General features: G+C 42.7%; 3 protein-coding genes and 1 long non-coding RNA gene across 19 annotated transcripts in view; 2 read left to right on the top strand and 2 right to left on the bottom strand.

Moving 5' to 3' along the window:
- The window catches only part of LOC106610955 (MAP/microtubule affinity-regulating kinase 3), a 37,448-nt gene extending 34,555 nt beyond the window's left edge, over positions 1–2,893 (top strand). For 6 of the 12 annotated variants that reach the window (XM_014210674.2, XM_045723516.1, XM_014210681.2 and 3 more), the window contains 2 exons: positions 1,770–1,814; positions 2,219–2,893. In XM_014210674.2, the coding sequence (XP_014066149.1) occupies positions 1,770–1,814; positions 2,219–2,558 (385 nt within the window). In that variant the 3' untranslated portion in view covers positions 2,559–2,893. Of the gene's footprint in view, positions 1–168; positions 223–1,769; positions 1,815–2,218 lie in introns of all 12 variants that reach the window. The other 6 variants (XM_014210677.2, XM_014210673.2, XM_045723519.1 and 3 more) reach the window with 2 other exon arrangements.
- A 69-nt stretch (positions 2,894–2,962) lies between these two features.
- On the bottom strand, positions 2,963–7,374 carry kcrt (Creatine kinase, testis isozyme). 2 transcript variants are annotated; one of them, NM_001140683.2, is given in 8 exon segments: positions 2,964–3,272; positions 3,662–3,851; positions 4,009–4,132; positions 4,425–4,596; positions 5,116–5,248; positions 5,384–5,538; positions 6,368–6,569; positions 7,279–7,374. In NM_001140683.2, coding segments are annotated over 7 exon segments (1,146 nt in total). In that variant the 5' UTR covers positions 6,561–6,569; positions 7,279–7,374; the 3' UTR covers positions 2,964–3,093.
- On the top strand, positions 6,331–24,979 carry trm61 (TRM61 protein). Of its 4 annotated transcripts, none has more exons than XM_014210587.2 (4): positions 6,331–6,600; positions 9,668–10,030; positions 19,210–19,476; positions 24,042–24,979. In XM_014210587.2, exons 2-4 carry the CDS (start codon positions 9,700–9,702, stop codon positions 24,332–24,334), a joined length of 891 nt encoding a protein of 296 aa, XP_014066062.1. In that variant the 5' UTR covers positions 6,331–6,600; positions 9,668–9,699; the 3' UTR covers positions 24,335–24,979.
- On the bottom strand, positions 24,583–26,462 carry LOC106610957 (uncharacterized). The gene is made up of 2 exons (XR_001330032.2): positions 26,161–26,462; positions 24,583–25,446 (listed from the first exon to the last, which is right to left on the bottom strand). It is a non-coding gene; the product is annotated as an uncharacterized lncRNA (long non-coding RNA).
- Between the last annotated feature and the right edge of the window lie 816 nt (positions 26,463–27,278).

Raw genomic sequence — 27,278 nt, 5'->3', positions numbered from 1 at the left:
GTAAGTCTTCTGTTCACCCACCTCTCCCCTTCTTTTCTCCCCCTTTTTCTTCTTCTTTGTCATCCTGGCATCATCGGCCTGTGATCATGTCGTACATCAAGTTTCTTTCTCTTTTCATGTATCCGTAAAAAATACAAGCTTTTTTTCAGAATCCATCTTTTCTTCCAGATTCAGCAGCGGAAGATATAGAGAATTGTAGTAAGTCGCAGATGGAGACCTAGAGTAAGGGATCATTTCAACCCTTATGTCCCCACAAGAGTTAGTGTGTCAGAGTTCTGTGTGGAGAGAACGAATTTGTATACACACCCAAACAGTCACATTCCCTTCTCTCCAGTATGTGACAGACAATCCCAGCCCCTCTCCCTGCCCCAGATAAAGTCTCAGACCTTTTTGTGTCCCTCATCCCCCTGGCTAGAGGCTGTTATCTTGCCCACTAACTAATACCCCTCCAGGAATCTAACTTCCTCTACCCTCCTGTAGAATCATTTCAAGGCTAGTCTGCATGTGTGGAGCCCAAAACTCATTAGGGTCTGTGGACCTGGTATGCAGTCCCTGCCTAACCAACCCTCCTCTTCTTTGGGGCAGCAGGTAGCCTAGTGGTTAGAGCGTTGGGACAGTAACCGAAAGGTTACAAGATCAAATCCCCGAGCTGACAAGGTAAAAATCTGTTGTTCTGCCCCTGAACAAGGCAGTTAACCCAGTGTTCCTAGGCCATCATAGTAAATAAGAATTTGTTCTTAACTGACTTGCCTAGTTAAATAAAAAAAATACAAATATGAATTCTTTAAACATATCCAGTGTCACGCCGAGAGAAGAAACATAGGACTAGAAGACCTCTGTTCTGCTGTCTGTCAACCTCTAGAGTAGACCGCATGAGTCCTCCCACAATAGCCCCAGTCTGCATGCACTGACCCAAATGCTGCGTTTGTAACAAAGTGGGAGGTGGGAATTTACCAGTTGTGAAGTCGTAAACAGTTGGATCATTCACATGATTTTAACTAATTGAGAAACGCTGATTGGCTAATGGCCAACAAGCTGTTAACACAAATTATAGTGTTAAAAAAAAAACATATACATTTTTATAAATATTGTTTTGTTGCATTTAACTGCCGAAAATGCAGTAATCGAGGTCATTTATTTAGAAGGTGGTATCAGAGGTCAGTATGTGAGAGAAGTGAGCTCAGGATGATAGACGAGTTTCCCACTAGTAATTTCCAGTTTGAGGTCCGTTGAAGTGGATTTTTTCCAGTCGTATGTGGTAAATTCCCACTTCCCACTTGGTTACGAACACAGCATAATTGTGTGCGCAAACGTGTGGGTGTGTGGACTGTAGTTCCACTGTATGATTTTGTTTTTGTCGTGTTTGGGTGAATCTCTTCACGTCACCAAGCTTACCAAAGCTGTCATACCATCATTCAACACATTTCCGTTTCCATTCCTGTATTCCCTTGCTCTGTCATCTGTTTAAGCACTTTTTTTGTTCCTTTGCTCTCATTTTTATTTTGTGTTAAAGAAGCAAGAAAGTTTGAACACCAATGAGACTGATCAGTGCACAGGTTTCATGTCAATACTTCCGTAATGAGGTTATAGTAACCTTGGTGGCTTTCTTGTTTTTATAACTCCATATAATATACATGTTATACATCTGTCAATATTCACAGTATATATCAGTGTTATCTGTTCTTGAAATTACAAAATACTCTTTGGAAGTCCACATTTAGTGTTTTCACTTTTCTTCTAATCTTGCTCTGCTCCCTCAACTGTCACAGAGTCTCAACCGAGTTTGAAAGAAACGGGAGATTTGAGAGCTCAAGGTGAGGTGTAGGTTGTTGCTTTCTCAGCCTGATATTCCTGTGACTATAGGCTTGATATCACTTCATTCCCAGGCCCAGCTCTGTTCTCCGTTCATTTTGTCAGTCAACCAATAGTCCACAGGGTTTACCCATGCCTCACCTTTTCCCCATGGATGTGGTCTCTGTATGTGACATAGGGTGTGGTTATTTCAGATCATTATGGTTTCCTCATCGTGCCCTGCTGTGGTTGTGCTTCTCCTAATGTGCATGGTGCTTCGCTTGTGTGCTGCATGACCATCTGTTTATTGCATGCTCTGCTAATTGACCCTTTGATCAACACCTTGCATTATTTTGTCTATTCATGGAAGGCCCTTTAAAACGCACAGCTTTAGTGAATTCAACTTTTTCTATCTCCTTCCTACCAGTCGCCATGTACCTGGGGATCAGAAAGGGGAAAGTAAAGACGGTAAACCCCGCTCCCTCAGATTCACTTGGAGTATGAGGACCACCAGCTCCATGGAGCCTTGTGACATCATGCGGGAGATACGCAAGGTGCTTGAGGCCAACAATTGTGACTACGAACAGCAAGAGTGTTTCCTGCTGCTCTGTGTCCATGGCGATGCTGAGAACCTTGTCCAATGGGTGATGGAGGTGTGCAAGCTTCCCCGCCTCTCCCTCAATGGCGTGAGATTCAAGAGGATATCGGGCTCATCCATCGCTTTTAAAAACATTGCTTCCAAAGTTGCCAATGAGTTAAAGCTATGAACAAAAAGGGTAAAACTATATCTAGAAAGTATAAGCTGTACAATCTTTTTTTTTTTTACAAAATACTGAGTATGTATTGAATGAGTTTGGCAATAATAACTACAGTATATAATCTGGTCATCATGAGTTGTCATACAGAGAAACTTGACCAAAATAGCATTTGTCATCTCATGAAAGTTAACCTTTTCAGAGTAAATAATGAATCTGACTTTCAAGACAGCCACACATTGTTATACACCATTTCCTTAATTTCAAAGAATATATAAGAGATGGAGTTCATGTAAATGCTCACATGGTGAGATCACCAGTGTCTCAATAAAATTCTGTAAACTTGACTCATGGCATATTTAAGTTCTAATCTGAGGATGTGCAACTTCAAAGATGGGAAAGAATAGAAACAAACATGGATTGAAACAGTTTTTTTATTTTGAGATCCACTCTCACAATGAAAGAGGACCTTGTGAGAGAGTAAGTGCATTCCAGGATAGTGTGACACATTCATTCAGATGGCAAAGGGAAGCAATCACAAGAGTTTTCACTTCTGGGAGGGCATGATGTTGTCGATAGACTGGCCTTTCTCCAGCTTCTTCTCCATCTCAACCAGCAGCTTGACTCCATCCACAACCATCTGCACCAGCTCCACCTCGGAGAAGCCCAGGCGATCGGCATTGGAGATGTCGAAGGTGCCACCCACGGCTGCCGTGTCCACTCCACCTGAAATAGAGACATCAGAAGAGGGACTGAAGAAAGATTCACCCATTTTGAACATTGTATCGTTTTGGTGCATCTGAGCAATGCTCTATCGATTCCTGGGGTCATTTCATGTTTCCATGTGTATCTGAGCCATCACTGTGCAAGCAGGCAGAAATACAGCCGGAATGATGAGGTTTGCATCATATGAGGACATACAATTCAAAATGGGTGAATATTTCCTCCTTTAACATAGCTAAAATAGTCCTTTTAGAGGAATTCCAGCTTTAATGCTAGAACTGTTTCTAGTGTTGGTCATTTTACAGCCTTAATGTGCTTGTAAGTTACCCTGAGCAACAGAACAGCAAACAAACAAAATTAGGTATGGTTCAGTAATTGAACATTTTCTGTACCTGTTCCACGTTTCTGAAGCCTTAGCCTCTTGAGAACCTCCTCGAATTTGGCGTGCTTGCTCATGTTGGGGATCTTGACGTGGACTCCAGCACGCAGCCCTGTTCCCAGGTTGGATGGGCAGGTGAGCACGTAGCCTAAGTGCTCGTTCCACATGAATGAAGTGCCCTTGTCTTTGAACAGGGTTTCAATCTGAGGAAAAGAGATTTGGGGGTCAAATTAAGAAGAAAAGGAATACAAACATCGATTGATCATTGCCAGCATGTTTTCACATATGAATATGGCAAATTATGATTCATATTTCATTCTTAAAGCCTCATGAATGTATTCCTCAGATATTCCCTCTCACCTTTGTGAGGCCAGTACAGAAACGGTTGAACACCTCCTTCATGTTGCCACCCTTCTGCATGGAGATGACACGCAGGTGGTCCTCCTCGTTGACCCAAACCAGGAAGGTCTTGGTATCATTGTGCCTTGAAGATTAGAATAAATAAATGTTCTATGATCCTCTGACAAGGTCATGGACAGTGGCTTATGAAGCCATCACCAGCATATAAACTATTATGAACTTTCTCCCTTCAATTTAGCAGAGATTTAGGAACACCTAGTTTGAGGGTAACTACATTTCCTAATCATTTTGGCAGTCATTTACTTGAATAGGTTGGAGAGGGTAGAAAGTAAGAATGACTTCCGTGAGTAAGAACAAAACCAAATTGTAATGCTTTTGAGGTCATCAAGTATGGGAATGGGAAATCCCTGTCTTACCAGATCCCCCTGCCATCGGGCCAGTCCCGGGCCATGCCAGAGGCCAGCAGCAGAGGAGACACAGGCTTGTCAAACAGGAAGTGGTCATCAATCAGCTGCTGCTGCTCGGCATCTGTCATATTTTTCAGGGCGTAGTACTTCCCCTTCAGGTCACCGGACAGGGAGTCCAGAGCTGCAGATGTGTCAGATACATTGTCTGAGGTTACTGGATGAGACTCCATTACGTGGCTTTCACTAATCTGGTGATCACGTTACAACCATTGGACCCCAGCGATAGGGTCCAATCCGGCCCACGGGCGGTCTGATTAAAACCACCTGCGGGTGGGGAAAACTAACCAAATTCGAAACAGTGTAGAAATGATAATGGACCTTCATTCATAGTTTCTTGACTGTGTCCAGCTTGCTAATATTCACCAAAATTAAAGCGCAACATTCAGGGAGCATCAAATTCCAATTTTTCCAAAAGTTGAAGGCTGGGAAATATAACCAAATGCGGCACCCAGGCAAAATGACGGACACCCCTGGTCTAAAGCGATCCTTTCCAGTCAGTAACAGATGTAGAAATACATTCACATAGTTCACCACTAGAGGGGACTCTTTACGCAGTAATGTTGCATCAGGGACCAGGCATCATTGTAGAATGGCATCCACTCAGAGCCCCAGCCCCCTTTGGGTGGGTTTAGGTGAGTACCTTCAACAGACATTTTCTCAACGCCCCTTCGCTCTCCACGGCTGCAGTGTGGGGGCAGACAGAACCCCCGGATGCTCCTTCCTGTTCGGACCCGGGAGCTAAGGACGTAGTTGGGGTCCAGGTCATCTCCACCCTGTGAAAACAGACACCAAAGTTGAGTTCTGAATTCTCCGTGACTTATCAATACTGGTCAACTTCCCTGCAGTGTACACTGTTGAACATGAGTGTCAGACCACTGTCAACCAGGGACCCATTTAAAGGGCAGTACCTTCAGGTTGTTTGGGTTGAGGTCGGTCTTGTGCTTGTCTGTAGGCTTGTATCCTCCATGTCTGTCCTCAATGATGGGGTCCAGCAGCTCCTTGAACACCTCGTATGTCTCCTCATCTCCAGCCACACATCCCACAGTCATGATGAATGGATGGCCTGGAATGGGGGGAGAAAAATCAATCAGGGATGGATTCAATTAGGAAACAAATTGTAGAGCATGACAGATTAAACAGTGACAACCTCACTCAATACTTAGCATTCCATCAAGCTCTATACAGGCAGAGTCGACAGACTCCAGATGGGTTAGTTTTACCAGGATTATCAACCCCCGTCTGTATGACACCATCTATGGTGAAGCCGTTGGCGCTGGCACGGTCTCTGAGTTTGGTGAACATGTTCTGGGTCAAGACCTTGGCCATGTGGTTGTTGTGCTGGCCTAGGTCAGGGAACTCCTCCTCAGGTGACAGACAGCCTCTTGATGGTCAATTTGGCCATTTTATCATTGCTGAACAATAACAAAACACATTCTACAGGGTAAGGGGAAGCCACCTGCTATGCTTAAAAATGCGTATGGACACTATTTCCCCTCAAAAAGGGTTAGGCTATACTATTTCAGTTCATATGGAGTCACCAGATCATCACTAATTGCAGTGACAACCTATGATGATTTCCATATTGCTAAGTTATTATTATGGTATGCTTGACCAATAAGCATTATTCCTAAGTGATGCTTGACCCCTGCTGGATAACAGCAGAAATAAACAGGTTATCCAAAACAAATCAATGCCCCATTGTGCTTTAAGAGTTTGGTACTGATGCTGGCCAATGGAATACCTGCAACATTCCACTTGAAGACATACTTTCATAGGGTTATATTACCCATCGGCAAGGTTACCGTGCAAAACAAAATGGCATGCCCTCACTAAACGCACATTTAAGAGGCAGAACAGATGGCTTAATGGTTGAAAGCTGCTTGGGTCTTTACCTGGGTTATCAATCCCGGTTTGAATGACATCATCCAATGTAAAACCACTGGGCGTTTGTTTGCTCCTCAGGCGCTCGTAGATGGCAGGAGTCAAGATCTTGGCCATATGATTATTGTGCTGGCTGAGATCTGGGTACTCCTCACTAGAAGTGTACTTCATCTTTAGCGCGTTGTGGGTGTTTCCGAACGGCATGGCTGATCCCTGGACGCAACACGGAGTGGCGTAAAAACTGGTGAATATGATCTTGAAAATACTACAAATAGGCCTACGACATAACTCAGTCAAATACTTGGTTTTTATCAGGTGCGTGCGAGTGCAAGGCTGAATATGCGCACTGCAAAGTAGCGACCGCACCAACGATGTCGGACCGCAGTCACCGCACTGAACGACAATCAGACGAGTATAGGCAGATGTCGACAGGCAGTTGATAAAGGAAAAATTATACTTTTTCCTCTAGAAAGGTGGAGTGATGGAACTCCAGTCAAATGCCAAAGATTACGCAGTAGCGTCATTCCAATCCGAATAACTATTTTATAGAGCTCTAGACTGGAGTGGTAAATGCGTGTGATCATGTTGGAAATCATATCCAAATCACTCAGCCCCTGAAAGAAGAAAATGTACGGTAGGCTATGCGAGATTGTAACAGACCAAAGCAAGATATTCAAAATAACGGGGTCTCGCGCTCGAACACGGCTACAGGCGTTATACAATTGTTTTCTTTGTCTATTTTATCGAAATGTTCACGGAATATGAAAAATATATATGGATGGCCACAAATATCCAATAAAATGTCGCCTCTGTTAAAAACCAAGTACTTGCTTAGTCACAATGAGCTGATTTTGGGTTAAAACGACTTATGCCATTCTGATCAATGAATGTCATACTGAACGAGTATAAATAGTGGTCCTACCTGCTGCCGAGGCTGGTCACTACTAGGGGAAAGACACAACGAGACGTATTTTTCCGACCGTGGCGAGCAATCACTGACGTTATTTGGCTCACAAGTGGAAAATGTTCTTGGAGATGGTTCTTTATAGTAGGCGAACTCGACTCCCATTGGTCAGTATTTCTAGTCCATTCATCTATTTGTCGATTATTAGGCTATACGAGATTGCAGTTTTCATATGTTCCTTTGGTCTTTCTTTACCAATGATGTAGCCTATATCTACCCTGGATTGCTGCTGGTGCTATGTATTGGCCATTGAGAGGTTTTGAAGCCAGCGGTCAGCCATATTGGCACTTCTCAGTAGGCACAGGCCTCCACAGGAATGAATGGAATTCTACAGTATTTCAATTAAATGTTTCAAGGACAAAATTACACGTATTTAAGTTTTTTTTAAATTATAGTGGGGACAGTAACATTAGTAATCTAAAAAATGAATACTTTAAGGAAAATATTAGTATTTGTTATTTTTATGTTTAGCTCAATTTTAAGTATGCATTAAGGTGTCTGTAATAGAATACATGTGGCCAAAACAAATATGTTTTACAACGGTGTAGGGAGGAGTGCTGAGATGGTGGTGCGGTGGCTTCAACATAGCGCCCCTTATTACACATTTTCTCTTATTGTATAGCCTGGCTACGGATATCATATAACAACAGTTGAATTTAAATGTGGGATTTTTTCCACAATGTTAAATTATATGAACTTCTTTGGCCTAACTAGAGCCATAGACTCTGGGCCTAAATAACTGTTCTTTGCTAAAACTGTTTGCAATTCCTAGGGATTCATAAACAAATGTAGGACCATCATGTGAAAAATTATGATTTACAGTTAATTGATTGTTCGGCCTTTTTCTTTTTTACACACATATATGTATTAGTTCCAAATAGGAGATACACATATACCCTCCCACCCAAACCCAAACATAACAACCAAACATACACAGAAAAAAATCCAACAATAAAAATACATAAAAAGTATAGTATGGAGTCACATATAATTAAGCAATAATGCAGATTATGTTCTGCCTTTTTAAGAAATGCCTTACGTCATCAACTGGCGCCTGCGCATCTCAGTTTGAAAATAATTTAAAGCGCCGCATTTGCACGTTTACATAGATTAATATATCATCTGAACTGCCACATTCATTGCAGGATTCATGATTACTGTGAAAGCGAATAGTGTAAATGTTTGTGAACAGGAGCCTCGTCTGGTCAGTCTGATTACAAATCCACACGTGAGCTCTGCAGCATTTGAACAGCAAGTAACAAGTCCTAACTGATCATCAACCTCTCAACATAGCTAGAAGTCACTTCGCACATCTAATTCAATTTTGCTTTTATAGTTTCAAGTACCTAGCTACATTTGATAAGGTATGTCAAAGTTTGCTCGCTAGTGTTTTTCGCCGTGACTGTTCATTGACTAACGAATGGGGTCCGATTTTGCGTCCAACCGTTTTTCCATAGGTAGCTAACTAACGTAGCGAGCTAGTTAACCATTGAGATACGTTTTCCACAGTGAAGTTGCCTAATAGCGGACTTGCAAAATCAAGATTTGCTAGGTATATTTGTTGTTGGCGAGTTAACCAACTAAGTTATTAACGATAGTTTAACGTTAGCTACATTGACTAACGTTAGTTCGCTAGCTAACGGTTTAAAATGTAATTTATCTAACGTTAGCTAGCTACAGTAGCTTCCTAGATTGATATGTTCACTTACTAGCGAGCTAACGTTAGCTGCAAAAGTATCATAACTAACGTTATGTATTTAAAAATTCACAAACGACTTTCCACTTAGTTTCTCCATATTATTGTCCGCCAGTCACACTGAAGTGTCTCTCCACTGTTCTTATTCGACAATAAACAGTTTAGAATTATTAAATCATACTTGCTTTCAAAACAAATAACAAACGCCGATACAGTGTACGCACATCAAATCGCATTGGTCACATAAAAAAAATATTTAGTTATTGCTGGTGTAGCGAAATGCTTGTGTTCCTAGCTCCAACAGTGCAGTAGTATCTAACAATACACACACATCTAAAAGTAAAAATGAGCTTTCGAATGAGTATGAAAGTAAACAAACCCATTTTGGATGGATTTTGATCATATTTGACAGACCACATTTGCCCATTTTTAAAAGTACATTTTCAACTCGCATAGTTTAGGTGAAAGAAGAGGCAGGTCTGATATCAGCTAATGTCACCCAATACATAGATCAAACTTGTATTTGTATTAATTTGTGAAAAGGATGTTCTGGTTGTCATAGGGGAAATGTTCACTAGTTTCCACTCCTTTTGACTTCATTTCTTTGCAGTGAAAACACCTGAAACTCTTCACTTTGGTTCCCTCTTATAGACTCCCGTGATAGGAGTCAAACAAGGCCGGCCATGAGTTTTGTAGAGTATTCAGAGTTTATCCAGGAGGGCGATGTTGCAATTATCTTCCTGGGTCATGACTCGATGATGCCGGTCAAGGTGCAGCAGGGTGCCCAAACACAAACACGCTACGGAGTCATCCGCCACTCCAAAGACCTGATAGGCCAGCGCTTTGGCACCAAGGTCACCTGCAGCAAAGGTGGCTGGGTCTATGTGCTGCACCCCACCCCTGAGTTGTGGACCCTCAACCTGCCCCACCGCACCCAGATCCTCTACACAACAGACATTGCCAACATCACCATGATGCTGGAGCTCAAGCCTGGCTCTGTCGTCTGTGAATCAGGTGAGAGGGACAAAACCTGCTGTTTTCCAACTTTATGTAAGCTACTTTATCTGAGGACATGAGTCATTTTAATCTTTCCATAACTTCACCCATTGCACTGAATAATTGCTTAACATACTCATAAAGTAGAAATATTACATGTTTCATCTTCCCTGTAAGAGATGGACACAGATAATGAGAAAAGATCTGGAGGAAGTATTTGTGATAGACTAGTGGTAAGCCACTCAAAAACAAAAGGATAAATGTGACGCCAATTATTCTTCGAACGGAGGTTGGTAAGTGAAAGCTCCCGCTCAAGCGCCGAGGGAAGTGGTTGGGACAACACCACACTTGGCTTTTGATGCACACCAAGTTGTCACGATTATCAAGAGTTGAAAAAAGACGTCTGTTTTCATTGGTTCACAGCATCACATTTACAATGAGGCCTGTTGAAATGATGCTCTTTTTAAAGCAGAGAGAAATGAATGTTGTGGTTTTACATCCCATTATTAACCTATTCAGTTAAGTGGTCAGTTATTTATGACAATAACCTGACCTGAACTAGACTTGAGATGGAACCCCACAGAAGTCTTCCCTGAGTAAGGAGTGTGAACTGGTTGAATTCAATGCAGAAGTAAAGTGATTGTGTGGGTGGTTAATGGATGTTGACGCAGCCTGGGCTGTGTACGTGTCTGGCTTGGAGGGTCTGGGGGCAGATGGCTGCTTTGCTGCAGTGCTTCATCATGTTTAACTGCTGTGCTGTTCCTTCCTTCCCGGTTCATGGATTATAGATGGAACACCAGTAAACGTGTGCGAATTCCCAGATGGCGTATCGATGAACAAAACTGCTTGGTCAGTAGCTGCAACATGTCTGCAGCGTTGTCACATTTATTAGCCTCTTCATGTGGGTGTTTACTTTGCTTTGAAAAAGGTCTGGCTCCAAAACATATACACAGGGAGCAAAAAAGCTAAGGCATTACTACAATGCACCATTGCATGCCGAGTCATTTTTGTTGGTTGGTTTTGAACTTGTGTAACGTAGCCTAATTGAGTGATGAAAGACCCCTAATGTACCAACCTGAGGATCACCTGCCCTCTCACATTAGAGTTCATTATGTTTTTGACATTGAAACCATGTTTCACTCTGTAGAAAATAAATACTTATTGGATGTCTGGTCAGATGTTATTCCTAAATGTTGATTATAATGGCTGACAAGACTGGAAGCTTATCAACTGACTATATGTCAAATCTACTTTATTACCTGCTGATACATGAACACTGGGTGACGACAATAAGCCTATCTAAGCGATTACTTGTCCAATCTCAGGGGTGACTTATATTTTGTGTCCTGAGTGACTTTGTGAATGAGCTATGTAAACAGGCAGTGATTATCAGTTGGCTGTTCTGAGTACAGCATGTGTTGTAGGGGAAATGCACAGTCACATAGAGGAGTCATCTAGATTGCGCTGAAGGTCGCCATTCTAGCCCCAGCAGAAGGTCTCATGTTCTGCTCCTTCACATGTCATTGTTTCATTTCTTCGCTGACCAGGCTCCATCCTGCTGCCAGGAATAGATTAGAACTTTTGATAGGAGTCCCAGGTCAGGGCTGTTTTCATCAACGCTGGCTTTATGGGAAAGCTAATGGGTGCTCACTGCTCAGAGCCTCTGAAGAACATACCAAATGCGGCCGCCTTGTTATCCAATCAGGTGGCACCCTCGTGGTGGGCATGGGCTGAGTGCAGTGCTAATGGCCGTTTTGTGAGATGGGGAGAGACTTTGGGCTCTTGTCCTGCCGCTCATCCTCCTCAGGCAGCAGAAATGTGCAATGTCTCTTACATTTACATTTTAGTCATTTAGCACATACTCTTGTAGTGGATGCGAGCTTTGACTGGAAGTCAGAGGCGTGTGCAGAGGAGTGGGGTGACATGGGAGAACTTGAGAAGGTTGAAAACCAGGCTGGCTGCTGTGTTCTGGATAAGTTGCAGGGGGTTGATGGCACAAGCAGGGAGCCCAGCCAACAGCGAGTTGCAGTAGTCAAGACGGGAGATGACAAGTGCCTGGACAGTCAAGTTCACACATCAGCAAACCATACTCGCAGATGGCGCTCTATCCCTCGGTCTTGCACATTTCGCTCTCATTCAGTCTTTGTCTTTGGCTCTCACATGGCAGGCTTATTAAATTAACAAGGTCACTCTCAGATTCTGAATAAGCTCTTGTAACCAGTGGAAGATGGAAATGGCATGTCCTCAGTGCACGCCATGCTTACAATTTGCAGAACAAATAGGCCTTCACATGTACTTTGTAAGGAATGTTCCTGCTTGGTAGTACCATGGAAGGTGACTAGATGTTTTAGATATTTGCGAATTAGGCAGTAAACTACACTGAACAAAAACATAAACACAACACATAAAGTGTTGGTTTCATGAGCTGAAATAAAAGTTCCCAAAAATGTTCCATATGGAAGAAAAGCTTATTTCTCTCAAATTTTGTGCACAAATTAGTTTACATCCCTGTTAGTGAGTATTTCTCCTTTGCCAAGATAATCCATCCACCTGACAGGCGTGGCATATCAAGAAGCTGATTAAACAGCATGATCATTACTAGAGGTCGACCGATTAATCGAAATAGCCGATTAATTAGGGGCGATTTCAAGTTTTCATAACAATCGGTATTTTTGGCCACCGATTTGCCGATATTTTTTTTTATTATTTAGTTTTTACTAACCTTTTTTTATTTATTTTTTTACCTTTATTTAACTAGGCAAGTCAGTTAAAGAACACATTCTTATTCTTGTTCAGGTAGCCTTGTTCAGGGGCAGAACGACAGATTTTTACCTTGTCTGCTTGGGGATGCAACCTTACGTTAACTAGCCCAACGCTCTAACCTCCTGCTTTATGTTGCCAAGGTAAGTTGCTAGCTAGCATTAAACTTATCTTAAAAAAAAAAACAATCAATCAATCATAAACACTAGTTAACTACACATGGTTGACGATATTACTAGTTTATCTAGCCTGTCCTGCTTTGCATATAATCGATGTGCTGCGCATTCGCGAAAAAGGACTGTCTTTGCTACGACGTGTACCTAACCATAAACATCAATGTCTTTCTTAAAATCAATACACAAGTATATATTTTTAAACCTGCATATTTAGTTAATATTGCCTGCTAACATGAATTTCTTTTAACTAGGGAAAATGTGTCACTTCTCTTGCAAACAGAGTCAGGGTATATGCAGCAGTTTGGGCCGCTTGGCTCGTTGCGAACTGTGAAGACTATTTCTTCCTAACAAAGATAGCCGACTTTGCCAAACGTGAGATGATTTAACAAAAGCGCATTTGCGGAAAAAAAGCACAATCGTTGCACGACTGTACCCAAGCATAAACATCAATGCCTTTCTTAACCTCTATGGGCTATGTGGGACGCAAGCGTTCCACCCCTGGTACACCCTATCAACAACAGGTGAAATATCAAGAGCGCCAAATTTGAAAACAATTAAATGTCATAATTCAAATTTCTCAAACATACAACTATCTTACACCCTTTGAAAGATAAACATCTCCTTAATCTAACCACATTGTCCGATTTCAAAAAGGCTTTACGGCGAAAGCATAAAGTTAGATTATGTTAGGAGAGTACATTGACAATAGCTGTGTGTAATGTTTTGTCAATTCAAAGACAGGCGTCACCAAAAGCAGAAAACCAGCTAAAATTATGCACTAACCTTTGACAATCTCCATCAGATGACACTCCTAGGACATTATGTTAGACAATACATGCATTTTTTGTTCTATCAAGTTCATATTTATATCCAAAAACAGCGTTTTACTATGGCGTTGATGTTGAGGAAATCGTTTCCCTCCAATAACCGCCAGTCAATCAGCACAACAAATTAAATAATTACTATTCGAAAACATTGGTAAAATATTATATTGTCATTCAAAGAATTATAGATTTACATCTCTTGAACGCAAACGGATTGCCAGATTTAAAAATAACCTTACTGGGAAATCACACTTTGCAATAATCTGAGCACTGCGCCCAGAAAAATACGCTTTGCGATACAGACTAACCGCCATGTTGGAGAGATCGAAAATACTATGTAAATAATCCATTACCTTTGATTCTCTTCGTCAGATGTCACTTCCAGGAATCCCAGGTCCATAACAAATGTAGTTTTGTTCGAAAAAGCTCATAATTTATGTCCAAAAAGCTCCGTGTTGTTAGCACATGATCTATGCCCGCCGGACTTGTCTTCATAAACGATATATTTACGTTCGTTGAAACATGTCAAATGTTGTATAGCATAAATCATTAGTGCCTTTTTAACCAGAACATGAATAATATTCAAGGCGGACGATTGCATTCTCTTTTAAAACATATTGGAACGAGAGTACCCAACATGAACTCGCGCGCCAGAGTCTAATCGGCCACCACCGTTCCAAGGCTCTTGTTCGGTCAGATCTCACAGTATAAGACTCAAAACACTTTGTAAAGACTGGTGACATCTAGTGGAAGCCATAGGAAGTGCTCAAAGATGAATAAGCCCCTGTGTGTTTCAATGGCATAGGCTTAAAGGTAATTCAACCCATCAGGTATCCACTTCCTGTCAGAATTTGTCTCAGGGTTTTGACTGCCATATGAGTTCTGTTATACTTACAGACACCATTCAAACAGTTTTAGAAAATTCAGAGTGTTTTCTATCCAAACCTGAACAATAATATGCATATTCTAGCTTCTGAGTTGGTGTAGGAGGCAATTAAAAATGGGCACATGTTTTTTTCAAAATTCTCAATACTGCCCCCTAGCCCCAACAGGTTTTAAAATCAATACATAGAACTATATATTTTTAAACCTGCATATTTAGCTAAAAGAAATCCAGGTTAGCTGGCAATATTAACCAGGTGAAATTGTGTCACTTCTCTTGCGTTCATTGCACGCAGAATCAGGGTATACAGAATCTGGCTCGTTGCGAACTAATTTGCCAGAATTTTACGGAACTATGAAATAACATTGTAGGTTGTGCGACGTAACAGGAATATTTAGACTTATGGATGCCACCCGTTAGATAAAATACGGAACGGTTCCGTATGTCACTGAAAGAATAATGTTTTCGAGGTGATAGTTTCCGGATTTGACCATATTAATGACCTAAGGTTTATTATATTATAGTTAAGTCTATGATTTGATATTTGATAGACCTGTCTGACTGAGCGGTGGTAGGCAGCAGCAGGCTCGTAATAGTCAAAGGTATATGGTTTAGAGAGAAATAGTCGACGCGTCATAATTCCTGTAATAACTTACGGCTGAACTTGAAAGGGGTTCCTTCGTTATTTTACCGTTCATGTCTTCCATAGAGAATGTCTTGATCTACTTCAAATAAGGTCTGTGTTTTGTGCTTAAACCGCCTCGGCGTTTTGATACCCGTCTAAATCTCACTAGGTAACGTTTGTCAACATATTTTGATAAATCCACTCTACAAAAAAAAGTATCTTTGTTTATATTGATCAGAGTTATATCCTATGGATATCTACACAGTTATAAAATTGGCAAGGTGGTGTAAGCCTAAACCAAACACAGACCTTATTTTAAGTTAATCTAAAAATATCCTATGGAATAAATGAAGGAACCTCTTTTCAGATTTTGCTAGAAGGTGTCATGGGAATTATGACTCGCACTTTGGTAGTCAATTCTTACCATGCCCATTATTAAAATAGGATTTCCTGCATATAGAAATTCGTTTTTGTTTTCAGCATTCATCACAGGTAACTTAAACTCTATTATTCAAACAGTTGAGAGTATTTGTCTCCTAAGCAGACTCTTCAGTATCGTTGTCACTTCAGAGGTGTGTGTGTGTGTGTGTGTGTGTGTGTGTGTGTGTGTGTGTGTGTGTGTGTGTGTGTGTGTGTGTGTGTGATACGGGGGAAAAAAGCATAATAATCGGCCGATTAATCGGTATCGGCTTTTTTGGCCCTCCAATAATCGGTATCGTCGTTGAAAAATCATCGGTCGACCTCTAATCATTACACAGGTGAACCTTGTGCCCGGGACCATAAAAGGCCACTAAAATGTGCAGTTTTGTCACACAACACAAGCCACAGATGTCTCAAGTTTTGAGAGAGCGTGCAATTAGCATGCTGATTGAAGGAATGTCCACCGGAGCAGTTGCCAGATAATTGAATGTTCATTTCTCTACCATAAGTTGCCTCCAATGTCCTTTTACATATTGAACCGAGTGCCTCATGGTGGGGTTATGGTATGGGCAGGCATACAGTGCAATCGGAAAGTATTCAGACCCCTTGACACATTTTATGTTGCAGCCTTATTCTACATTTTTGGAAAAATGTTTTTTCCCCTTATCAATCTACATACAATACCCCATAATGACAAAGCAAAAACAGTTTTATAGATTTTTTTTTGTTGCTTTACTTTGTTAAAGCACCTTTGGCAGCGATTACAGCTTCGAGTCTTCTTGGGTATGACGCTACAAGCTTGGCACACCAGTATTTGGGGAGTTTCTCCCATTCTTCTCTGCAGATCCTCTCAAGCTCTGTTAGGTTGGATGGGGAGTGTTGCTGCACAGCTATTTTCAGGTCTCTCCAGAGATGTTTGATCGGGTTCAAGTCTGGGCTCGGGCTGGGCCACTCGAGGACATTCAGAGACTTGTCCTGAAGCCACTCCTGCGTTGTCTTGGCTGTGTACTTAGGGTTGTTGTCCTGTTGGAAGGTGAACCTTCACCCCACTCTGAGGTTCTGAGTGCTCTGCAGCAGGTTTTCATCAAAGATCTCTCTGTACTTTGCTCTTCATCTTTCCCTCGATCCTGACAAGTCTCCCAGTTCTTGCCGCTGAAAACATCTCCACAGCATGATGCTGCAACGGATGGTGGCAAGTTTTTTTTCTCCAGATGTGACGCTTGGCTTTCAAGCCAAAGAGTTTGATCTTGGTTTCATCAGACCAGAGAATCTTGTTTCTCGTGGTCTGAGTTTCCTTTTGGTGCCTTTTGGCAAATTCCAAGCGGGCTGTCATGTGCCTTTTACTGAGGAGTGACTTCCATCTGGCCACTCTACCATAAAGGCCTAATTGGTGGAGTGCTGCAGAGATGGTTGTCCTTCTGAAAGGTTCTCCCATCTCCACAGAGGAACTTTGGAGCTCTGTCAGTGACCATTGGTTTCTTGGTCACCTCCCTGACCAAGGCCGTTCTCCCCAGATTGTTCAGTTTGGCCAGGTGGCCAGCTCTAGAGTCTTGGTGGTTCCAAATTTCTTCCATTTAAGAATGATGGAGGCCACTGTGTTCTTGGGGACCTTCAATTCTGTAGACAGTTTTTGGTACCCTTCCTCAGATCTGTGCCTCGACACAATCCTGTCTCGAAGCTCTATGGACAATTCCTTCGACCTCATGGCTTGGTCTTTGCTCTGACATGCACTGTCAACTGTGAGACCTTTATATAGACAGGTGTGTGCCTTTCCAAATCATGTCCAACTAATTGAATTTACCACAGGTGGACTTCAATCAAGTTGTGGAAACATCTCAAGGATGATCAATGGAAACAGGATGCACCTGAGCTCAATTTCGAGTCTCATATCAAAGAGTCTGAATACTTATGTACATTTTTTTAAATACATTTGCAAAAATGTATAAACCTGTTTTCACTTTGTCATTATGGGGTATTGTGTGTACATTGATGAAGGAATACATTTTAGAATAAGGCTGTTACGTAACAAAATGTGGACAAAGTCAAGGGGTCTGAATACTTTCTGAATGCACTGTAAACTACGGACATTAAAGACGATTGCATTTTATCGATGGCAATTTGAATGCACATAGATACGTGACAAGATCCCATTGTCATGCCATTCATCCGCCGCCATCACCACATGTTTCAGCATGATAACGTACAGCTCTGTACACAATTCCTGGAAGCTGAAAATATCCCAGTTTTTCCATGGCCTACATGCTCACCAGGCATGTCACCCATTGAGCAAGTTTGGAACGCTCTGATTATCGTGGACGACAGCGTGTTCCAGTTTCCGCCAATGTCCAGCAACTTCCCCAGCCATTGAAGAGGAGTGGGACAACATTCCACAGGCCACAATCAACAGCCTGATCAACTCTATGCCAAGGAGATGTGTTGCGCTGCATGAGGCAAATGGTGGTCACACCAGATACTGACTGGTTTTCTGATCCACACCCCTCCTTTAAAAAATAAAAAAAGTTTTTTGTGACCAACAGATGCATATCTTTATTCCCAGTTATGTGAAATCCATAGGTTAGGACCTAACTTATTTAATTCAATTGACTGATTTCCTTATAGGAACTGTAACTCAGTGAAATTTGAAATTGTTGCATGTTGTGTTTTTATATTTTTGTTCAGTTTTCAAAGTCTTGGAAATGGTTTACCATGCAGTAGCACCACCCATACACAGCAGCACTACCCACACACACTGCATCATACTAAAATTAGTAGTATCCTTTCCTTTAGACCCTTCATATACAGTTGTTGTTTAGACCAGACACTTGTCATCCAGTTGAAGGTCCAGGAGAGAGACTAGTAGTAGTACAGCTCTCAACCCCTCTGCTGTGCCCCTGGCTCTGTCAGTCATCCGGTTAGTCGACTGGTGTGGCGTTAGCAAGTCAATGTGCCGCTGTGGGGTAAACATTGCCCCCATTGTTGCCATGAGAACAAAAGCAGCAGTGACGCAATGTCAGGAGCGGGAGGAAGAAGGGGCACTGTAGCCCATCGCCATGTTCCCCTGCCTTGTCACATGATCACTTCAGATGCGATCAGACACAACTGCAGTTATTGTTGTGGTCATATGACACTCCAAGGTTTGATTACACTTTAGATGCTTGCACAACTGTACTACTGTACATCAGACACGTTGATTGAGTATAATGACATAAAAATGGAAGCACTTCTGTATTGATCTGTTTTCTACATCTTCTCAGTTGTTGTGAATGCCCCAGTCATCTATAACAGGATTTCCCAAACTCAGTCCTGGCCTTTTGCCCTAGCACTACATAGCGGATTCAAATAATCAAAGCTTGATGATGAGTTGGTCATTTGAGTCAGCTGTGTAGTGCTAGGGCAAAAAACAAAACGTGCCCCCAGGGGGGGCCAGGACTGAGTTTGGGAAACCCTGATTCATGACACCACCACTGCTACTAGTCTCATAACCCATTCCCTGTATGTTTTGTTTGTAGGCACGGGCAGCGGCTCTCTGTCCCACGCCATCCTGCGCACCATCGCGCCTACTGGTCACCTACACACTGTGGAGTTCCACCAGCAGCGTGCTGAGAAGGCGGCTGAGGAGTTCAGGGAGCACCGCGTAGGCCACCTGGTCACCGTCCGCAACCAGGACGTCTGCAAGGAGGGCTTTGGAGTGACGGGGGTTGCAGACGCTGTCTTCCTGGACATCCCCTCCCCTTGGGAGGCCGTCAAACATGCCAGGAACACCATGAAGAGGCAGGGTAAGAAGGGGTGTGCGTGTGTAGAAGCAGCCAGGAACTTGGTCCAGAGAACATGACTTTGGCTTGTCCACTCATGAATCCTAGCCAGCCTTTGTTCTCTGGCTGTGCAATGTAGTACACTCAGTGCCATATTGAATATTGATCCGGGTCAGCAGAGCTCTCATTAAATGTGCCCTTGGCTCAGCTCACGCTTGTTCCTCTCTGTTACTTCCTTGTCACACGGATGCAGAATAACGTGACCTGACTAAAGAGCATGCAGTGGTCTCCATGGAGATCAGGACCCATGTACAGTGGGGACAAGCCTGGGCAGGTTGGCAGCTTAGTGGGGTGGTCAGTATGTGTGCGTGCGTGACTGTATAGGCTAAAGGTGGGACATGGGTAGAATACATCACAAGGTTATGAAGTATTCACATAGTGCCCTAGGCTAGTACAGTCACTTACTTGGGATCACTGGTTTATAAACAGCTTTATAAAATATTTGTTTAATCCCAAGGTGCATAAACAGATCGAATGTGGGACATGGACTAGTAACGGTGCAGAGAGACTCCAGCACCCTTTCCTACCTTCTCTCCCGTGGTAGACGTTTCAGTCCTCCCTTCTATGGTTTCACGTCTGCGTTTTCCTCTCTCTAGCTATCTGACTCCCCCTTACACACACACAGAGCCACAAGCAAACAGACAGATATCTGGATGTAGAATCAGTCTCATGACCATACAGGGTTATGTGCTGCAGGGAGGTGGCGTGAGTCTCCTTTAGGCAAGGCACAATTTTGTTCCCTCTGTTCAGGGCTGTTAAGACTGGAGTCCCAGTCTCTCTCTCACACTCCTCTAGAGGACTGGACACTATGGAGCCGTCTCTCTCCATGCTTCAGCCAAGGGCATCTAGCATTTGACCAGTCAATTATACCGCCCATGTGAGCTTCACATGCTCCTGTCCAGTCCTTGTGTAACCACTAATAAAGGAGATGTCCGTACATTTTCTTTTCCCTGCTTTAGATTTGGTCTGTAGTATCTGAGAATCAGGGTAAGGGGAAGAATGTGGAGCATGGAGCAGAGGAAATGGCTGCCTTTTTTTCTCTCTAATTCTTTTCATTATTTGGCCAGTGGCCTGCACCTTTTATTTAGAGAAGCTGTGCTCAGAGGACCCTAGATCCTGGCACAAACCCTCCTGCCCCCCACACACCCCCTCTGTTTGCCAAAGACATGGGGCCGATTGGGGCTGTGTTTTTGAGCTTTCCAGAGAGAAGTGCTGCTCCTATTTGTCAATGGAACGTTTGTTATCTGAGAGATCCCAAGTTTCCAACACTAGACATTGGCTGTGTCCGAAATTTCGCTTAAATGGCGTACTGTACTAATCGTACTACATACCATTTAGAACATACTGTTTAGTAAAATCGAATGCAGTAAGCAAGGAATATCAGCATACTAGGCTCATCCTACTGAGAGTACGTCATCTTATACCCTGACTGCGACGTGAGCGATGCAAAATAATTTTCGAAATCTGTTACTCAATTATTGCACCCACACTGCTCGCGCGCGTCAACGAGCGTCTGCGTTGCCAAGGGCTAAAATATAAGTCCTTTCTATTTCTGACGCAGATCGCGCTGCAAGTCCTGCCTCTCCCATCTCCTCATTGGTTTATAGAAGCAGGCACCCACGTGCCATCTCATTGGTTATACCCAGTGGGTGATTGAAATACCAACTGTTTTGCCGGTTGTTTGGTAATACTATGAAAGTGTAGATGCCATCACCATATAAGTTCAAAGATGAAAAAGCCTGGAAGGAGAGATGACGAGAAACGATTTGGTTGACCGTTTTATGTGTGGATTAATTGTCGGAGTAGAGGACCTAAACAACCTAATGTTTATATCCCGGGACAAATTAACTAGGAACAGCAAGCTAAATTGCCATAAATGTTTAATGCTTTTCGACCTGTCCCCAAATTAATATAATTGGTTCAGAGTTTGTTTTGATATTTTAACCTGCGTGTCGTGATCGCGTTTGGTGTCGGGGGACAAAATAAATGTATGCACGATGGTGCGCGCAGCCGGTTTGGGTTTTAATGCACAATTGCGTTGATTCCCGCCATTCGTTTATTTTTGGTACAGTGTGACCCCTCAGCTGGTCAGGCACACATGGGTCTGGAAAGACAATTCTCTTCCTCAATAGTGTTTAGCGAATTCTACTATAACAGATGAAAAGCCTAAATGAGTATGACATCCTGGCATTTAAAGCATACTACAGTTTCAGAATTTCCCATACCATAAACATGTATTTTTTCGCATATCCAAAATGCCTGCTATTTGTATTGCAAGTACGGGTATTCGGACACGGCCACTAGTTTTTGTAAGGCATATCTTACTTTGACTTTGGTGTGTGTGTGTGTGCTTGGCACATACTAGTAAATGTCTGCATGTGTTGCTTGCTGGACTCGTTTGGCTAAAAGGCCACCTCACTTTGTAGATTTAACAATAAATTCTTCTCCCAGTGAGATTTTGGCTTCTGTAATAGGTCTGTGATTTAGACAACATTCTTTACTCAGTCTGTCAAGGTTTATGAAGATATTTTGGTCAGCTGCTCTCATACCCTGCTGTGGTTCTATGGGGCTTGTGTTTCGCAGAGAGAGGGAGATCCTTTGCAGTTTGCACACATTCTTGGATGTTAGTTAATGATGTGTGTAGGCTGTTTCTCTGGATACTTTAGCCCAGTGGAAACACATGCATAGTCTTGTGTGTTTGATTCTACCCACTTGTATTACATTCTGATTCATCTTTCAGATATGTGTGTTACAACACTGGTCCTGTGACTGATTTCTTGCCACCATAGAAGCAAAACATGCGCTCACACACAATCTCCTCCCTGGAGCCTGAGTGTTGCACGTCCAGGTTTTGGCCAGAGAGGAGGAGGAGGAGGTGGAGGGAGACTAGAGAGCGGGAGGAGGAGACGATGATCCTGGGTTAAGTGGATCTGCTGTGATCCTGGTAAACTACACTAATGAGTGGCAGGGCTGTCCCTCTCCCATTCTACCTGTCCTAGTCCTGCTCCAACCGCTTTACTCCATCTGTCCTTACACAACCCTCTGTTATCCTTATTAGGTCTGGCCACACAGAACACACACAACGTCCCTGTATTACGATGAGGGCACTTGACAATTCCTGACAATCTTAGGGCTGCTCAGACTGTTGGGGCTTTTAAAGCAGGCCTTAAAGCTGCGAAGTCTAAGAAGCAGTACATTTGTTTTTTGTGCTCCATTTCTATGTTTCCCGTTCCCAGCTTTAGTTTTTACGTCTTACTTTCGGTTTTGTACACCAGCTGAAAATAAAATGTCTTATCACAGCGGTTTAGATGGTACAATGATTCTCTACACTCTGGGTGCTTATTTTGTCACATAAACTGAAATTAGGTGAACTGTTAGAATTATAGCAGCCAGGAATTGGTGGAGTTGGTGGAGCAGTTTCTGCATATTGCACCTTTGACTCATCTTTATCGGCTGGCCTACCCTTCCTTGAAGACTTTTATGAGATAAAAAATAAATATAGATATTTATTTTCTCTTATTTAATGCACTTTGAAATTATGTTTGTGTTGCTATGGTGATGACCCTTGTTGACCAGTGGTTGATTGAGAGAAGCAGAAGAGGTGGAGCTAGTGGTGACCAGGTTGTCGACAACACAAATCCAGAAAGTGTGTGAGAGCTATTGTTCAAGGCGTTGGACAACTAGCTAGTCAAAACATCTGAGACAGCCTTGCATTCTGAGGCCAGGCAGCCTTGGTCAGAATGTAAGGCTGTCTCAGATGTTTTGACTAGCTAGTTGTCCAACGCCTTGAACAATAGCTCTCACACACTTTCTGGATTTGTGTTGTCGACAACCTGGTCACCACTAGCTCCACCTCTTCTGCTTCTCTCAAACAAGGGTCATCACCATAGCAACTACAATGACTTGGGCAACCAGTGGAACATTTCAATGTGCTCTTCTTTAAACTAAACACTGGTCATGTGTATAGCATTTTCCTCCTTGCTTTTAAAATGGTTGACTTGCTTCTTCGGTGTTCAACATAACACACAAGAACAATAAGATGTTTATGATTTGGCCAATATCTCATTGTTGTGGATGTCTAAATATCTTTGGCTTTGTAAATCTCTTGACGTGTTTGATGTCAGCTTGGAATCCAATTCACCAGCCGAGTCTGTCTAAACCTGTCTTCTGAATCACAATATGCCTCTTAAAGGTGGCTAGAGGAGTGTCCAAAATCTCCATTAGGGATGAATAAACCAAGCTCTGGAAGTTTACATAGATACTGCCAAAAGTAGTGTGTGAGATTGGAATAACTGACTCATGTTTGCTCTGCTTATGTGTCCTCTCTCTGTCTCCATCCTGTCATCTCCTCCTATCCCCACCTGTCTCTCTCTGTCTCTCTCTGTCTCTATCCTGTCATCTCCTCCTCTCTCTCTCTCTCTCTCTCTCTCTCTTTCTCTGTCTCCATCCTGTCATCTCCTCCTATCCCCACCTCTCTCTCTGTCTCCATCCTGTCATCTCCTCCTATCCCCACCTCTCTCTCTCTGCAGGGGGGCGTGTGTGCTCCTTCTCCCCGTGTATTGAGCAGGTGCAGAAGACGGTTGAGGCGCTGGCTGATGAGGGTTTCCAGGAGATCAGCACTCTAGAGGTTCTGCTGAGGGTGCATGACGTGCGCTCCATCACACTCCCTTTGCCGGACTTTGGGTCCGACCAGCCCTTGGAGACCCCGACTGACACCCCAGTCCCTAGCAATGCTTCCGTTCTCTGTAAGACAACCACGCCGCCCAGGGACATGGCAGGGCACACTGGCTACCTTACCTTCGCCACCAAACCCTCTGTGTAGAGGACTGACTGCTGGAGGTTGGAGTGGGCAGAGACTGTTGTCTAGGAGGCTATGGCTGGGGAACTCCACAAGGTCTAAATGCAGTGCTGATGACTTGGGACATAACCTGACCCGGGTGGAAAACCTGCTCAGACTGATTTACTGTACTTTCCCTTCCTCTCCACTGCTCAGCTAAAACTCTACATTTCAGTCGACAGCTGACATCCTTTTGGAGAGAGACATGATTGAGAAATTGCTGCTGTTTTAGGCTATTTCCAGTCTTTCGTAGACTTTGAATGTATACACACAAACCCACACATCCCTAACACACACTAACAGAGGGAGGGAAGAGCAGGCTAAGTGGGATTCTATAAATAGGCTGCTGATTGCTGAGGGTCTCTTCACAGGGCTGTGAAGAGATGTCAGAGGTTCACTCTTAATCTGTCATGTACAATCGCTCTAAGCATGCTACTGATATGTTCTTGCATCATTCAGGATTGAAATAATAGTATCTTATCCCCCATTGTTACCCAGTTTCTCTCTTTGGAGGACAATTTTTGGTTGTTGCAATTTTTACATTTGTAGAATGGTGGGAGAAATTGTGTTTTGTCTCAGCTGGGGGGGATGCTGTAACAAGGCTAAATAAACGCCTTACTGTTCTTCCTACTGCCCTCTGCTTGTGACGTTTTCTTTAACTATGGTCTGTTATTATCATCATTGCTGGATGGCCGGTGGCTCCGGACCAAAAAAGGCAGAGAAATGGCAGCCGTTCTAGGCTGGGAGGAGAAGATGTTCTCCATTGCTCTCTTTCTCTTTGTGAGGGACTGTAAACCTCACTCTTTGATTGTAGATGAAACAGACTGTTACTCAGAGAAACACAACCTCTGCCCAATGACATTGTCCTCACTCCTCACACATGACCAATGAGTTTGTACAGGTTTGTTTCAATGTTTTCATAATGGGAGAACCTAGAGGTTATGTGACACTTAAAGGTTGGTGTTCTTTGAATAAGCTCCCTACCGTGCTTAGAAAGTATGTGGGGGATGGGATGGTGAGTTGGTTATTGAAGTAATTGTGGGATTTTTGTGGGTTAACATTCCTTTGTGGTCAGGTCTCCTGTGTCGAAGCTGAACCTGTTGGTGGGATATTTTTTATTGAACCTTTATTTTCAATGCTGAAACCAAGGTCTCTTTTCCAGATTAGCCCAGTATAGCACCACAATACACAAACATTAAACTACACATTCATATACACAAAATACATGTTATTATACACGAAAAGCAAAACACACAAAAAAAAGACATTCTTCTGTAAAAAGGTCCCCTAACAACCTGAAATGCCCTAGAGGCAATATTTATATTGTAGATCATTCCAGGAAATTGAAGTCTGATTTGCCTAACTCATCTCGACACCAAAGGAGTCTCTAGAGTTAACCAGCCCTTTGAACGGGTTTGGTAACTTGACATTTTAAATCTTAACAGTGATAGTTAAATCGGAAGTTTGTGGAGCAGGACTTCGTAAACAAAAAGAGAGTGAAGACGTGATCTACATGACTTCAAAGGGGTCCAACCAACCTTTAGGTAAAGAATACAGTGATGAGTAATAAAACTCCTGTGATAAAACGAAGGGCGCTATGAAAAACAGCTGCCAAGTGTTTAAGCTTAGAGGCCGCTCCACTTTGGTAAATAGCTTCACCATAATCAAGAACGTAGAGAAAAGTTGGCTGCACAATCTGCTAACTAGAGAGAGACTAAATCTGTTTCTGTAAATCTTAATTTCTTAATAAGCTCAGTCGTATGTTTTTAAACGATAAATCATTGTCAATCCAAATGAGAGAGTTGTCTCACCTGCAGTCCGGTGTCATCAGCCTGTCCCCAGCTGAAGAAGGTCTAATCTGGAGGACAGAAACTGGGAATCCTGCCCCTAATCAGCTTGTCATTTGCCCTGCTGAGCTGAGTTGTGGTACCAGCTAATCAGTTATGTTACCAGCTAAAATATTGTATTCGGATTACAGATAGTTTAGAAAAACTAGTTTACTTCTGGGATTACTTTTACATTTCTGAATGACATTCAACTCAGCATTGAAAAAGGTGTAGATTAAGTTTGTTCCACCTGAGCGAGTCTGACCACAAGTCAGAGACCACTACGATGACACCAAATCAGGGGCGGAAATCGCGGGGGGGGACGGGGGACACACGACCCCCATCCTGCGAAAAATATGATTTGTCCCCCCCAATATATCACTGAAACATAACTATGTAATTCAAATAATATTAATACGCAATGAAAGCAATTGTGCTGATTATAGACACTTAATAGCGCGTTTTTAAGTTTCAAAAGATTGCGACCCCCCCACCCTTTTCCTCACAATGGTTTGATCCACTGGCAAGGTAACAGAGGGGTCGTAGCCACTGTCTGAAAGGCACTCAATGAACGTAACTGACGTGAGGTTAATCCAGGCAATCGCGCACACACACTAGCTGAATATGCAGAGCTAGCGCGCAAATATGAACTATTAAGCTAGCTAGTACCTATTCCATTTATGTGGCCTCGTCAAAGATGGAATCTTTGCTATCGTCAATTTATTCCGAGATCAGCATGCAGATGATGTAAGTTAGTGCTTCAAAGTCCCTGTGATAAGGTTAGCGATAAACTGAAGTCCAAACTGAACAGAACTACACTCTCTTCTACCATTGTCTTAAATATATTTAATGGTCTCGTTGCAAAAGCTAAATTGTCGCAAGGGAACTTTTATTTATTTATTTTATTTAACCCGGGTAGCAAAGATTATAGCAAACACCACTGAAACTGAATTGGTGCTCGCTAGCTTTGCAAATTCAGCTATTGTTGGAAGCCAGCCAATATGAAACAAACTATTAAAATTACAAAAGGTTGCAGCATATGTTGTGTAAATGGTGAACTCATACAGCTGTCAACTCTTGTCATTTTAATCCGTTTCACATTT

The sequence above is a fragment of the Salmo salar genome, chromosome ssa09 (assembly GCF_905237065.1).
Source record: "Salmo salar chromosome ssa09, Ssal_v3.1, whole genome shotgun sequence".
NCBI lineage: Eukaryota > Metazoa > Chordata > Actinopteri > Salmoniformes > Salmonidae > Salmo > Salmo salar.
Note: the sequence above shows the minus strand (reverse complement) of the source record. Positions and strands in the feature narration are given on the sequence as shown.

What these genes read in the sequence shown, in the direction of transcription:
- kcrt (XM_014210589.2), bottom strand. Translation starts at nt 5,524, where the DNA reads ATGACTGTGGGATGTGTGGCTGGAGATGAGGAGACATACGAGGTGTTC. An exon ending in TGAGAAAATGTCTGTTGAAG is followed by an intron (nt 4,597 to 5,115) that starts GTACTCACCTAA and finishes ACACATCTGCAG; the next exon opens with CTCTGGACTCCCTGTCCGGT. An exon ending in CCCGATGGCAGGGGGATCTG is followed by an intron (nt 4,133 to 4,424) that starts GTAAGACAGGGA and finishes CTAATCTTCAAG; the next exon opens with GCACAATGATACCAAGACCT.
- trm61 (XM_014210587.2), top strand. Translation starts at nt 9,700, where the DNA reads ATGAGTTTTGTAGAGTATTCAGAGTTTATCCAGGAGGGCGATGTTGCA. An exon ending in CTCTGTCGTCTGTGAATCAG is followed by an intron (nt 10,031 to 19,209) that starts GTGAGAGGGACA and finishes TTTTGTTTGTAG; the next exon opens with GCACGGGCAGCGGCTCTCTG. An exon ending in GAACACCATGAAGAGGCAGG is followed by an intron (nt 19,477 to 24,041) that starts GTAAGAAGGGGT and finishes CTCTCTCTGCAG; the next exon opens with GGGGGCGTGTGTGCTCCTTC.